Here is a 12,459-nt window from a genome sequence, read left to right as displayed (position 1 = left end):
TGATATTTTTCTAGAGTGAATATCTACCTTCCATTACAACACGACTAACATGCATTAAGACACCACAAACTCCAAATATACAGCAGCTGTCAGGGTCGTAATAAAACCCACGACCTCCTGCATACCAGGCGAAGGAGTTAACGTCTCCTAGCCACCACGGCGCCTCTCCTTAACGTGTCTGAGGCTGTTTAGCGACGCGTAGATGATTTTAGACATCTATTATATCGTACGAGTTGTGTAATTGTGTGAACACTAATCGCATTGTGCTCTGGGCTGTGTGAGATTTCTATTTTCTTCATTGCTGGCATGGGTTTGACTTGTTTTCCAATTTTTTTTTCATTTTTGTGACCCAGGTAACTCTTGTCAATAAGACGTATCCTGATCTCCTGAGTGCTCACCTCGTTGAACTCAAATTCAACTCGACTCGATCATAATCAGCAGCATCAGCAGAAATATCATCAGCAGCAAAATTAGTACAACAGTAGGAGCAACAGCATTAGCAGTGGTAGCTCCATCGTTAGCATCATGATCAGTATCAGAAGTAGGGCCATAATCAATAATAATACAATCATTATCAGCAGTAACAGAATAATCAATAACATAAGCAGCAGCATCATTGCTAGCATCATAAATATTATCAGGAGTAGGGCCAGCAGCATTAATACTAATATAATCATTAGTAGTAGTAACAGAATCATCAGAAGCAGCAGCATCATCATTCTTGCAACCGACACTCATCCTGGTATCTTGAGTTCTCACCTGGTTTAACAAATCGACTTTAACACGTAGGCTGTCGCAACCAATATTACCAATCATAAATGTTTATTGAGTTAGATTGCATAAATATAAATAGACTTTATTGTGTTCTGGGTTACCTGTGAATTGGAATCACATTGTATTGTGGGTCAAGGGTCCAAATATTCTGGGTGAATTAAAAATTAAATCTGAAAATCTTTATTCAAGATTGTCATCCAGGTGTAATAAAACAGGTCGACGACAAGCGACTGTGTCTCCATCTGTTTATTTCTTCGTTATCTGGACAGCTCGCGTTCCGCTCTCTCGGACGTTCCGCGTCGCGTGAGCTGGTGCCCCGCTTCTCCGCTCCCGCGCACCGCTGGCAAACGGCGTGCTGGGAGCCATCTCCGCATTGCCACGTGGCCGATGGCTCGCGGAGACCCGCCACGTGGTCCAGCTTACAGCTCTGACCAACTGACCACGAGCCCCTTCCCGCGTCACCCAGACTCCGCCCTTCACCACACCCCTTAAGAAGTTTCCAGATAATAGCACCCCCTAGCGCCGTCGGGCTCCACCCTTGAACCCTGCCGCCGATGGCTTAGGGGCTGGGGCGGCGAAGCCCCAGCCTACGCTCGCATTACACAGGCTTGAAAGTGTCTCTCTCAAAGCTGAGCCTGAGATTAAACCCGGTACGATTTGTAAATCTACAGCATATACCTTCACAGGTGTAATAAATCCCGTTCAGACGACATCTTGACTTCAGAGTTGTTTATTCGTTTTCCTGTTCACAGCCTTCCACCGCATTCACACACTCGGTTCCCTCGCCTCCCTCTCTGCTCCTTCACGCTGCTGGCTGACAGCGTGAGAGAGACTGCCGTGGCCCGCCACGTGGCTGGAGCGGGACCACGGCACCAGCCACGTGGCTTTCCCCTTCGTTCCTCCGCACACTGACCACGTGCTGTCTTTCTCCACCCCTTATAATCCCTGGCCCACGTGATACCACGCAGCCAAGATCGTCTCTGTGGAGTGGCCTTGACATGTTAATTTTTTCTCTAACCCCCTCCATCTCTCTGCCCCCGCCCCCTCTGCCTATTTAAGGCCACTCCCCAGAGACGATCTCCCTATCTGTACTTGTGTTACTCTCTCTCTCTATGTATCTTGGAGATATCTGTCTGCTTATATGTCTGTCTATAGTTTTCTGGTTAGATTTTTTGTTGCTATTTCATTTATACCTGATGATGATTGCTTGTGTTGCAATCGAAAGGTCGTATGCTATTATTTAATTTATTATTTTATCTTTATACGTGACATTACCGAAAGAACCAAAGATGAAGGACTGCAATTCTGAATGAGTGCGTGCGTGTTTCGGTTTTTACTCTGATGATCGTTGCTTGAGTGAATGTAAGGGGTTGGAATTGGTTCCCACGCACGCGTTTCTCTCTGTGTGCACGTGGCAGAGTTTAGCGGATCAACAGCGAATTCATAAATAAATAACAACGCCAGCTTCTGCAGCGTGGCGAGCCGTTCTCAAATCACCGATTATTTTTAGCGACGCTGCGTTTGACAGTGGCGCACAAATAACCACGAAGAAACAATATCAGCACATTCGTAGAGTCGCTCTACACTTTTCCGGGCTCGGAATGTGCTGTGAAGAGGGGCCGTTGCTCGAAACGTCACCTGTTGTATACAGTACTACCGTCTAAGTCCATACAGTGTCATGAATAAACGTGAGTTTTCTCCAATGTTAAAAATACGTGTGAATTTGCACAGATATATATTTGTGTGCATTTCAGTTTCTCCATGTGTCTATGACAGTGTAACTCACACCACTGAGTAGCTATGCGAGTGTGTGTTTATATTTATGAATGAGTTGTAAATGCGTATGTATTTGTATCTAAATGAGAGTGTAACACACCACTGAGTAGCTATGTGAGTGTATGTTTATATTTACTATTTGGGGGGCCGTTACCCAGACCCAAGCAATGATGTGTTCCATAACATGACACATCACACTATCTGCTGTGTACAGCTCAGATATAGTACACGTGTGCGTAATGCTGTTACATACCCTCACCATGTACTATAGCTGAGTTATATACAGTGCATAGTGTGCTGTATAGTGTGATGTGTAATGTTGTTACATACCCTCACCATGTACTATAGCTGAGTTATATACAGTGCATAGTGTGCTGTATAGTGTGCTGTGTAATGTTGTTACATACCCTCACCAAGTACTATAGCTGAGTTACATACAGTGCATAGTGTGCTGTATAGTGTATATGTGTAATGTTGCTACATACCCTCACCATGTACTACAGCTGAGTTACATACAGTGCATAGTGCGCTGTATAGTGTGATGTGAAATGTTGTTACATACCCTCACAATGTACTATAGCTGAGTTACAGACAGTGCATAGTGTGCTGTATAGTGTGATCTGTAATGTTGTTACATACCCTCACCATGTACTATAGCTGAGTTATATACAGTGCATAGTGTGCTGTATAGTGTGATGTGTAATGCTGTTACATACCCTCACCATGTACTATAGTTGAGTTATAGACAGTGCATAGTGTGCTATATAGTGTGATGTGTAATGTTGTTACATACCAAAACCTGTAAACCCATACGGGTTTACCCATATTGTTGTCCAGGAAAATTGAGTAAAATAATTTTGTTTGTCTATGTCTTTGTGTTTCTCCCTTGTGATGGGACTTTGATGGATGAATGCTGAGATTTATAAGGGACACGGAGTGACCGATCACGTCTGTATTGGTCCGTAATAAAGTAGGGCACTGAAAAGGGGCTGACAGCTCTGCATACCCACATCATGTGCCAGATCTGAGCTGTAAACAGTCAACGGCGAGGTTATTCTTCTTGGTTCTTTCGGTAAAGTCACGTAGAATGGAAATAATAAAATAATAAAAAATAAAACATAATAAAATAATTCTCACGACGTTTCGGCCACAACGCAAGCAGCCATCCTCAGGTGGAGAACAGGTCTGCCGAGGAGACAGACCTGACCAAGAAGGTGAATCCCTGCAGTCACGAAAGCTTTAAGGCGAGGTTATTGTGAGAAAATTATGAGAAGTAAACTCCTCGGTTCTTTCGGTAAAGTCACGTAGATATTTTTCACCGAAACAACCAAAGAGTATGGATTGCTGCAGTCACGAAAGCGTCAAATCAAGAATGATATCGTCAAATAAAAGTCACATCGGTGATAAATCACGCATCGTGAATTGAAAGAGACATTGATGAGGCGTCAACCATTAATGTTGTACACAGAGCCGGCCCAGCCACTAAGCGACCCTTGCAATTGCAAAGGGCCCCGTGGAAAGCAGAGGGCCCCCTAGAGTCACTGCTAGCTAGTGGGTGAAAAAAATCATACATCAAAGGGGCCTCCAACCAAATTTTGCTTAGGGCCCCCAAAGGTCTAGGGCCGGTTCTGGTTGTACAACAACAACAGCAGCAGCAGCTGCTGTGCGTCAACGAGCTGCACCACCCGCACGCCATTCGCCACAACGCGCTACAGACGCAGTCCATGGCGACACGGAGCCAAGGCGAAGTCGTCACTACACTCCGACAACAAAGAAAGCGGTGGATAAAGCAAAGCACTTTGTGGCAATCACCCGAATGTCAACAAGACGCAGGGAACTACAAACTTTTATATTTATATATATATACTGTGGATGTGCATAATGCAGGTTGTTTGGGTTAGATGGTTAACCCCCGATAAAACTGTATAATGGTTATTGGTCGCGAAAGCTTTACGTGTTAAACTACTGTTAGGTGTTCTAGATTTTAAGCTTTCGTGACTGCAATGATTCATATTCTAAGGTTTTTTCGGTAAAGTCACGTAGGTAAAAAATTAAAATTAATAAAAGTAAAATAAAAAATAAAATAAAAATCACGACGTTTCGGAGGCAAGACGGAAGCTTGTGTTATTTTATTTTACTTTTATAATTTTTTATTTTTTACCTACGTGACTTTACCGAAAAAAACCTAAGAATACTGTTAGGTGTGTTATGGTGATGTGTTAACTTTCCTTGTACTTGCGCTACTATCATGTTTGTGTACTGTTTGATGTTGTAACGTTCTTACCCGTGCTCCTACTGGACATCCGTTAAAAAGAGCTTTACAGGTCATCGGATTCCTCCTGCAGTATAAATATTTCGATTCTGATGTACTTCAGTTCAAAGATGCCAAATTAACATATGTGATAACAAATCGCGTTACCGGTATCTGCTTTGATCCACATTGCTCACCGTAGCTGTTGGGCTGTTCGGAATGTACCACTTACTCAGCGGGAAGGGGGGGAGTAGCAACAATTTCGCATTAACTTTTACTTAAAAACATTAAAAACAAGACATAGAATTATAAAATCACTGCAGCTGTTATTATAGAATAATTAACAAATTACAACTTGAATCGACGGAATAGGGTAAAGTTTTATTCGTAAAACTGTTAAATTATGGAATAAAATCACCCCTGTGGTTGATAATGGTTTCTCTCTCCGTGGGTCATTGCAAGACAAATTAATATTCTTAGGTTTTTTCGGTAAAGTCACGTAGGTAAAACATCAAAATTAATAAAAATAAAATAAAATAAAGATCACGACGTTTCGGAGGCAACACAAGTCTCCGTCATCAGGTGGGACCGTCACAGCCAGATTAGCTGCATCAAGTGAGGCAATGATTCAAGATGTAATCCCTTAAAAGCGAGTTGAGGGGGGAGGAGAGGGGGGGGGGAGCTCATCAGAATGTGGTAGCCAATGAATGGAACGTATCGGGAGGGAGGGGGGCGGGGCCAAAAGGGTGGGCGACGGCGTGGAAGCGATTGTGCGCAAGCGACAAACTGCTGCACACGCCAACGCATTGGACAGAGAGGGGGGAGGGGGAGGCCTGATACACATGATAGAAAAGAACGGAAATGCCCATGTGTATCAGGCCTCCCCCTCCCCCCTCTCTGTCCAATGCGTTGGCGTGTGCAGCAGTTTGTCGCTTGCGCACAATCGCTTCCACGCCGTCGCCCACCCTTTTGGCCCCGCCACCCTCCCTCCCGATACGTTCCATTCATTGGCTACCACATTCTGATGAGCTCCCCCCCCCCTCTCCTCCCTCCTCAACTCGCTTTTAAGGGATTACATCTTGAATCATTGCCTCACTTGATGCAGCTAATCTGGCTGTGACGGTCCCACCTGATGACGGAGACTTGTGTTGCCTCCGAAACGTCGTGATCTTTATTTTATTTTATTTTTATTAATTTTGATGTTTTACCTACGTGACTTTACCGAAAAAACCTAAGAATATGAATCCTTGCAGTCACGAAAGCTTCAAATCTAGACAAATTAATGTAAGTCAGCATGATAAATCACTGTAACTGTTATAATACGATTATTAACAAATTCAAATTTGAATCGACGGATGATGGTTAAGTTATATTCGTAACATTATCCATTTCCAATTACATAATAATTAAATTAATATAATAACATAATTAAATTATTATTATTACTTGACACTGACACCAGTTGGTTCAGGGCACGCGGTCGGCAACCTGCAGCTCTGTAGCAGCGTGCGGCTCTTTGAGGGACGGCTGCTTCGTGAGACGTTTTTATTTATCACGGACCAACACCACCACGGTCTCTCGTACTCACACCACGTTCTTATTTATCACGCACCACCACCACCACCGTCTCTCGTACTCACACCACGTTCTTATTTATCACGAACCACCTACACCGTCTCTCGTACTCACACCACGTTCTTATTTATCAAGGACCACCACCACCGTCTCTCGTACTCACACCACGTTCTTATTTATCAATGACCACCACCACCAGCACCGTGTCTCGTACTCACACCACGTTCTTATTTATCAATGACCACCACCACCGTGTCTCGTACTCACACCACGTTGCATTGCGGCTCTTGAAATAATAACTTATCGAATTGTAAAAAATAAGAAAAAATGTCTCTCCTTGTTGTTTTGGTTTCTGAACCCCCTGGTTTAGGGGAATCTTTTTTTGTTAAACCTTGAATACGAACTGACAGCTGTGTGGTTTGCTGGGCAAAACGCACAGCCTCACTCTAGCCAGAATGTTTGTATTATTATTACACGCTTTTATTGAACTCACTGTTGTTGTTGTCGTATCCTGAAATCTTGTAACTCAATTTTAACCCAATTCCCAATGTGGTATCGACTACAAACTTGGTATACTCATACTGATGACAATACTATCTATATATATAAAATCGCAAATCTGTCTGTCTGTTTGTCTGTCTGTCTGTCTGTGTGTGTGTGTGTCGCCGGACCATACGCAGTTTCATCGGACGAAATGTCAGGGATTTGCGAGACGCGATTGGTCCGTTTGGTTTTCCATGGCGGTTGCCCCTGGCAACGGGTAGCGACGCATTCGCTGCGGGGTGGACGCCATTTTGAATTCCCGTTAAAAATATGCGCACGCATTAACACGCGACTCTGAGGTAAATTCATCAAAGTTTCACGTCCTCTTCACTCCCCCCCCACCACAATGTGTGCAATTACTATTATAGGCTCGGTAGATAATAAAATTATAACGATTAGACAGTATTATTGTAGCGCGGGGGGGGGGGGGGGTAGCGGCCCCAGTACCCAGCCTCAGCCGGGTGGCCAATTTAGGCGAGGCCGGAGGCTCTGCACGGGACTAGGCCTCACCACGCCACTCTGACAGGTGAGTACTTTGTGCTATACAGTCCATAAATACTGCTATAGAGTCACCATGTACTGCTGTAATCATAGCAGGTACCACCACAGTATGCACTGCTGCAGTGAAAGCAGGTACCACCACAGTCAGTACGCACTGCAGTTACATTATTAACAGTAGTTTTGAAATATTTTTAAAACCCAGCCTCAGCAACGCCGGGTACTTATGCTAGTACTCTATATAAAAACAAGTATATTTTTTAAACATTATTTTTTACATGTTATGTTTCGGCTTGGGTCTAATTGTCTACGCTCAACTAACGTTGGCTGTAAATCACCACGGTCCCTTACGTTGTGGCAAGCTTCGGGGCCACTTGCTGGCGTCGTCGAGTTCTGCCATTACGAGTATGGTACAATTTCGATTTAAAGCTTTCGTGACTGCAGGGATTCATCTTCTTGGTTCTTTCGGTAAAGTCGAAACGTCGTGAGAATTACTTTGTAATGTTTTATTTTTATTATTTTATTACTTCCCTTCTACGTGACTTTACCGAAAGAACCAAGAAGAGTATGGTACATTTCATTAAAGCGTGTTAAAAAAAATATTTTTACATTTTACTTATTTAGTTTACGTGACAAACCTTACTCATTGGTTGTGACGGGTGGTGGCGGGTTTAACGACACTTATAATTACGCGATCTACCCCAAAAACACGTTTTATAGATAATATTGGTCGCGATAGCCTATTTATTATTTTAAATCTTTAATAAGAATTTACACGGTGAGGTTTACAGTAGAAAAACACAGCCTCAGCCAAGCGGGTGTAACCAGTCTATCGGACAAACCATCACTGTTTTCATGGTTACCGTGGGGTTTTTGTAAAAATATATCAATTGCGACTCTTTAACCTTGACACTGTGTGTGTGAATGTGACGCCACGTCTACACAGGTGAGTACGGGCTGCCGCGTGCGACATTCCAGGGCGCGTCTCGTGGTGTTTATAATTTAGCTGCAGGTGAAGTCAGCTCGTTTCCTTGTTCGTTGTCGCTGATCTGTGATTTATTTTTCATCTCGCTGTGGTGGCTACGAGATGTTAACTACCTCGCCTGGTATACAGGAGGTCGTCGGTTCGATCCCGACCCTGACGCCTGTACATGTACTTGGGGTTTGCTTGTCTCTCTACAAGTAGTCGCGTTAATTTGTCTCCGTTTCCCCAATTTTTCCCTCCATACTTAGAAACATGCGTTTAGAGTGTTTGGCTGCTATAAATGTCCGCATAATAAGCCACGTCGTTGAGCTATGATTTGTGGCCAGGTCGCTTCTGAAAAGAGCTGTAAACCTCAGTGGGCCTTACCTGGTCAAATAAAAAAAAGGTTTTATAGAAATCGTCCAAACTCAGCGATTCCAGGATTTAAAATCTTAACATTAACAATAGGTGATCATTTGTGAGGCCACCCACCCAGGGACCCAACCACTCAACCGCACGCCCTCCCAGCCACCCTTCCTCCAGCCCTCCCTCACCACCTGCTCGTCCATCCTTCACGCCATCCTCCTGCCCATCTGTCTCCCCTCTCACCAATAACCCCCCCACTTACTCACTCAAACTCCACCACCCACTCACTCGCACTTTAGATTAGCACGAGTGGCTACGTACGCTGCGAAATAAGTTCAACATACATACTCACCCACACACCCACTCACCAAACCACTCACCAAACCCCTCACCCAACCACTCATCCACACACTAAATCACTCACCCACACACCTTCGATTAGCACGGTTGACTACGTACGGTGAAAAATAAGTTCAACATACATACAACCACCGTCCACTCAGCATAATACGGTGTAGTCAGAATAAAAAAAAACTAAACAATTATTGACAGATGAACAGAGGGTGCATGAAGCCAGTAGTTAAATATTAGTTGATAAAGGTGGAAGACGATTACAGACTGAAGCTTAAACAAACAGGCCTTGCAATAAAAAATAATGAATGAAAACACAGATGGGAAAAAACTAGTTAACCTTTACCATCAGAATGTTTGTACAAGGTGCGGTTCCACTGTGTGCAATGCACACAGCCTGACCTAGCCGGTCAATCAGCTTGTGGGACAAACCATTAGCGCTGCGTCCCTTGCTGCTGCTGCTGGGTTTTGTTTGTATAAAAATTATATCACTTGAGAGCGGTCAAAGCTATGTATGTATGTATGTTGAACTTCTTCCACACCGTACATAGCCAACCGTGCTAATCGGAAGTGCAGGGGAAGGACAACTAAACACAAAAGTCAGTTTTAGCTAACACAGTGCATGACTGTACTGCCACGTCTACACAGGTGAGCCCAGCCGCCGTATGGAACATTCCAGGGCGTGTCTCGAGGTATTTATAACTTAACTGCAGGTGAAGTCAAGTTCATTTCCTTGTTCGTCTCCGCTGCGTGAGCAGCTGCTGCTGCGATAGCTCCTCTGTGAGCCGCGGCGAGCGACTGAGTCCGAGTGAAGCCATGGGCCATGGCGAGCGCGTCTCCCAGTGATTGTGTAGACAGTGAGCTGAGCTGCCCCATCTGCCTGGGCACGTTTGACTGCCCCTCCACGCTGAGCTGCGGACACTCATTCTGCCTCCGGTGTCTGGACGGTGCCTGGAAGACAGCGAGCAACTTCAGCTGCCCGCAGTGCCGAGCGGCCTTCCCTGAGCGACCCCAGCTGAAGAGGAACGTGGCGCTCGCCAACCTGGTGGAGCAGCTCAGAGTTGGAGAGAGGATGGCTGCAGTTGTCTTCTGTGACACCTGTGGTGATGGGGAGACTCCTGCAGTGAAGACCTGTCTCAGATGTGAGACTTCCTTCTGTGAATCCCACCTGAAGCCTCATCTGAAAACCCCCAAGTTGATGGACCACGTCCTGGTGGCTCCCATTGTCAGCCTGGAGGAAAGAAGATGCAAGAAGCACAAACAGGAGCTCATGTTCTACTGCAAGCAGGACGCGAGCCCGGTGTGCATGGCCTGTACCATTACCGGGGAACATAGAGGGCATGATGTCGACACACTGGAGGATGAGCATGATACGCGGAAGGTGAGCACCTCAGTGTGTGAGAATGGGATCGCTTCAGTTCAAGGTAGCCATTCGGTTTTGGCAGGGAAAGGAAGGGACAGGAGTTGGAGTGCAGGGAGGAGGGTGGTTCGACGCTTTTTGGGTGAGCCGTGCTGGAGGAAGGCCGTGATTGGACATTGCACGTGAAGTGAAGAGCTGTTGTGTGGAACGATCTTGTCCATGTCCCCTGATGTGGCCTCTACCATACCAGGAGTCGAGCTGACAAATTCACAACTTCCACATCTCATTCAATCAAAAATACCAGGAAGTTATTCTCATCACTGAGCCTTGCCTACTTGTTTACAAAATGTTAAGTCAGTCCAGCCTGACAAACTGAGCACTCTTCTGGTGGACAATTATAGAGCCATCACTGTGGAGTGCTCCCTGTGAAGTGTGGCTGAGAGGGGGGCCGCTCAGGGAGTGGAGTCTCCTCTGGTGACTTTGTCTCTTGCAGAGTGGAGTCGGAGAGGAGACGCGAGTGGTGGAGGAGAAAAGGAAGAAGGCGGAGGCGTCCGTGGGACGGATGAAGGCCGCTCGCAAGGACGTGCAGGTACCACGCGTGGGCTCTGTTACATTGTGACCTTCACCCTCCGTGGAATCTGTGACTTCCTGTGAGGACAACTCCGTAGATTCAAGCGAACGTCGTGAGGCGTCAGTGTAATAGGAAAGAGCAATACATGATGTAAATTGCTTCTTGAATGTGGATATTAAAATGCAACGTTTATGACAAAACGTTAATTTCTAGTACCACTGCAAAGACGTATAAGGGAAATTCTTTTTACGGGTTTGATAAAATAAAAGTGAATGGGGCAACGATTGTGTTGGATTAAAAACTAACACTTAAACAAGTAAAGATTGTGATAAAATATAATAGTAAATCTTAGCTCTTTAATTCTAGAACACAAGAGATGACTTGAAGAGATATTACAGGTAATGAAGGGAAAACGTCTCGTCATGCATCCAAACGTAGAGACAGTGCGTGGACTAGCGACCACGAGTGGTTAACTTCAGGTGTGGAGACATTATAGGAGACGAGTGGTAACAACAGAGACAGTATATACGACTAGTAACCATACCAAGCCAGGAAACAAAGAGGGGAATGATGGAATCTTCAGGAACCTGTGAGAGAGTTCGAGAAGCGGGGTGTGGGCAGAGGCGGTGGCATGGGCCACGCTGGAGGGTAAAAGGGGGCGAGAAGCGGGGTTCTGGGCTGCCGTGGGGATCGGGGTCGATGCTGTCATCGTTGTCATCGCTGCTGTCACTTCGTCGTCAGTCATCGCTATATAGTCCGTCGTTGATGTATAGTCAAGTGGTGACTGTGTAATCGAGCCAACGCTGTGAAAAGGTCAAGAAATAAATAAACCCTCTAAAGTCGGTGTCTCCAACGTCATAACACAAGTGTAATAAAAGACTTGACCACGATGTCTGGCTCAGTGTCCTTTATTTGGTTCGTACTGTATTTCCCACACGGCTGTCTCCTATTTGTTCAGTCCCCACAGTGCTGGCTCCGATGTCGCTCCAGTCACCATCAGCAGCCCTGCTGCTGTTCCTTGTCGCTCTCGTAGCACCACAGCAGCTCCGCTGCTGTTATTCTCACACAGCCCCCCTGGCTGTCCTTGCTGCAGCTCTTCTCTCTCTCCCAGCCACTCCGCAGCTCTGACAGCCTCGTGCTGTCTCCTTCTTGGTTGCTCCTGCAACTCCTGGCAGCCACACCACTGCCTCTAACACACAGCCTTACTGGCTGTACTTCTCTGCAGCTTCACACCACCCAGTAGCTCCCTACTCCCCGGGGTTGGCTCCCGATGGCCGACGGTGCCCCCCTCCTCTCGTTCGCCCGCGTGGCCTCACTCCTTTCCATTCACACCCCGACTGCCTTCTCCTTCCGTTTACCCCTTTAAGGACCTGAACCTTCCTCCCACGTGACATGACTCCACCCCCCCCCGTGACGTCACATCCGGAAGG

At 45.8% G+C, this 12,459-nt stretch overlaps 1 protein-coding gene across 1 annotated transcript in view; it reads left to right on the top strand.

The window, feature by feature from the left end:
- The first annotated feature begins 9,921 nt into the window (after positions 1–9,921).
- Positions 9,922–12,459, top strand: part of LOC144947556 (zinc finger protein RFP-like) — a 55,375-nt gene continuing 52,837 nt past the window's right edge. The window contains exons 1-2 of the mRNA XM_078876776.1: positions 9,922–10,479; positions 10,952–11,047. Of these exons, the coding sequence (XP_078732902.1) occupies positions 9,922–10,479; positions 10,952–11,047 (654 nt within the window). The remainder of the gene's footprint in view (positions 10,480–10,951; positions 11,048–12,459) is intronic.

This window comes from Lampetra fluviatilis, chromosome 45 (assembly GCF_964198595.1).
Source record: "Lampetra fluviatilis chromosome 45, kcLamFluv1.1, whole genome shotgun sequence".
Classification (NCBI taxonomy): Eukaryota; Metazoa; Chordata; class Hyperoartia; order Petromyzontiformes; family Petromyzontidae; genus Lampetra; species Lampetra fluviatilis.
The sequence above is the reverse complement of the archived record's forward strand: the minus strand, read 5'-3'. Positions and strand labels throughout refer to the sequence as shown.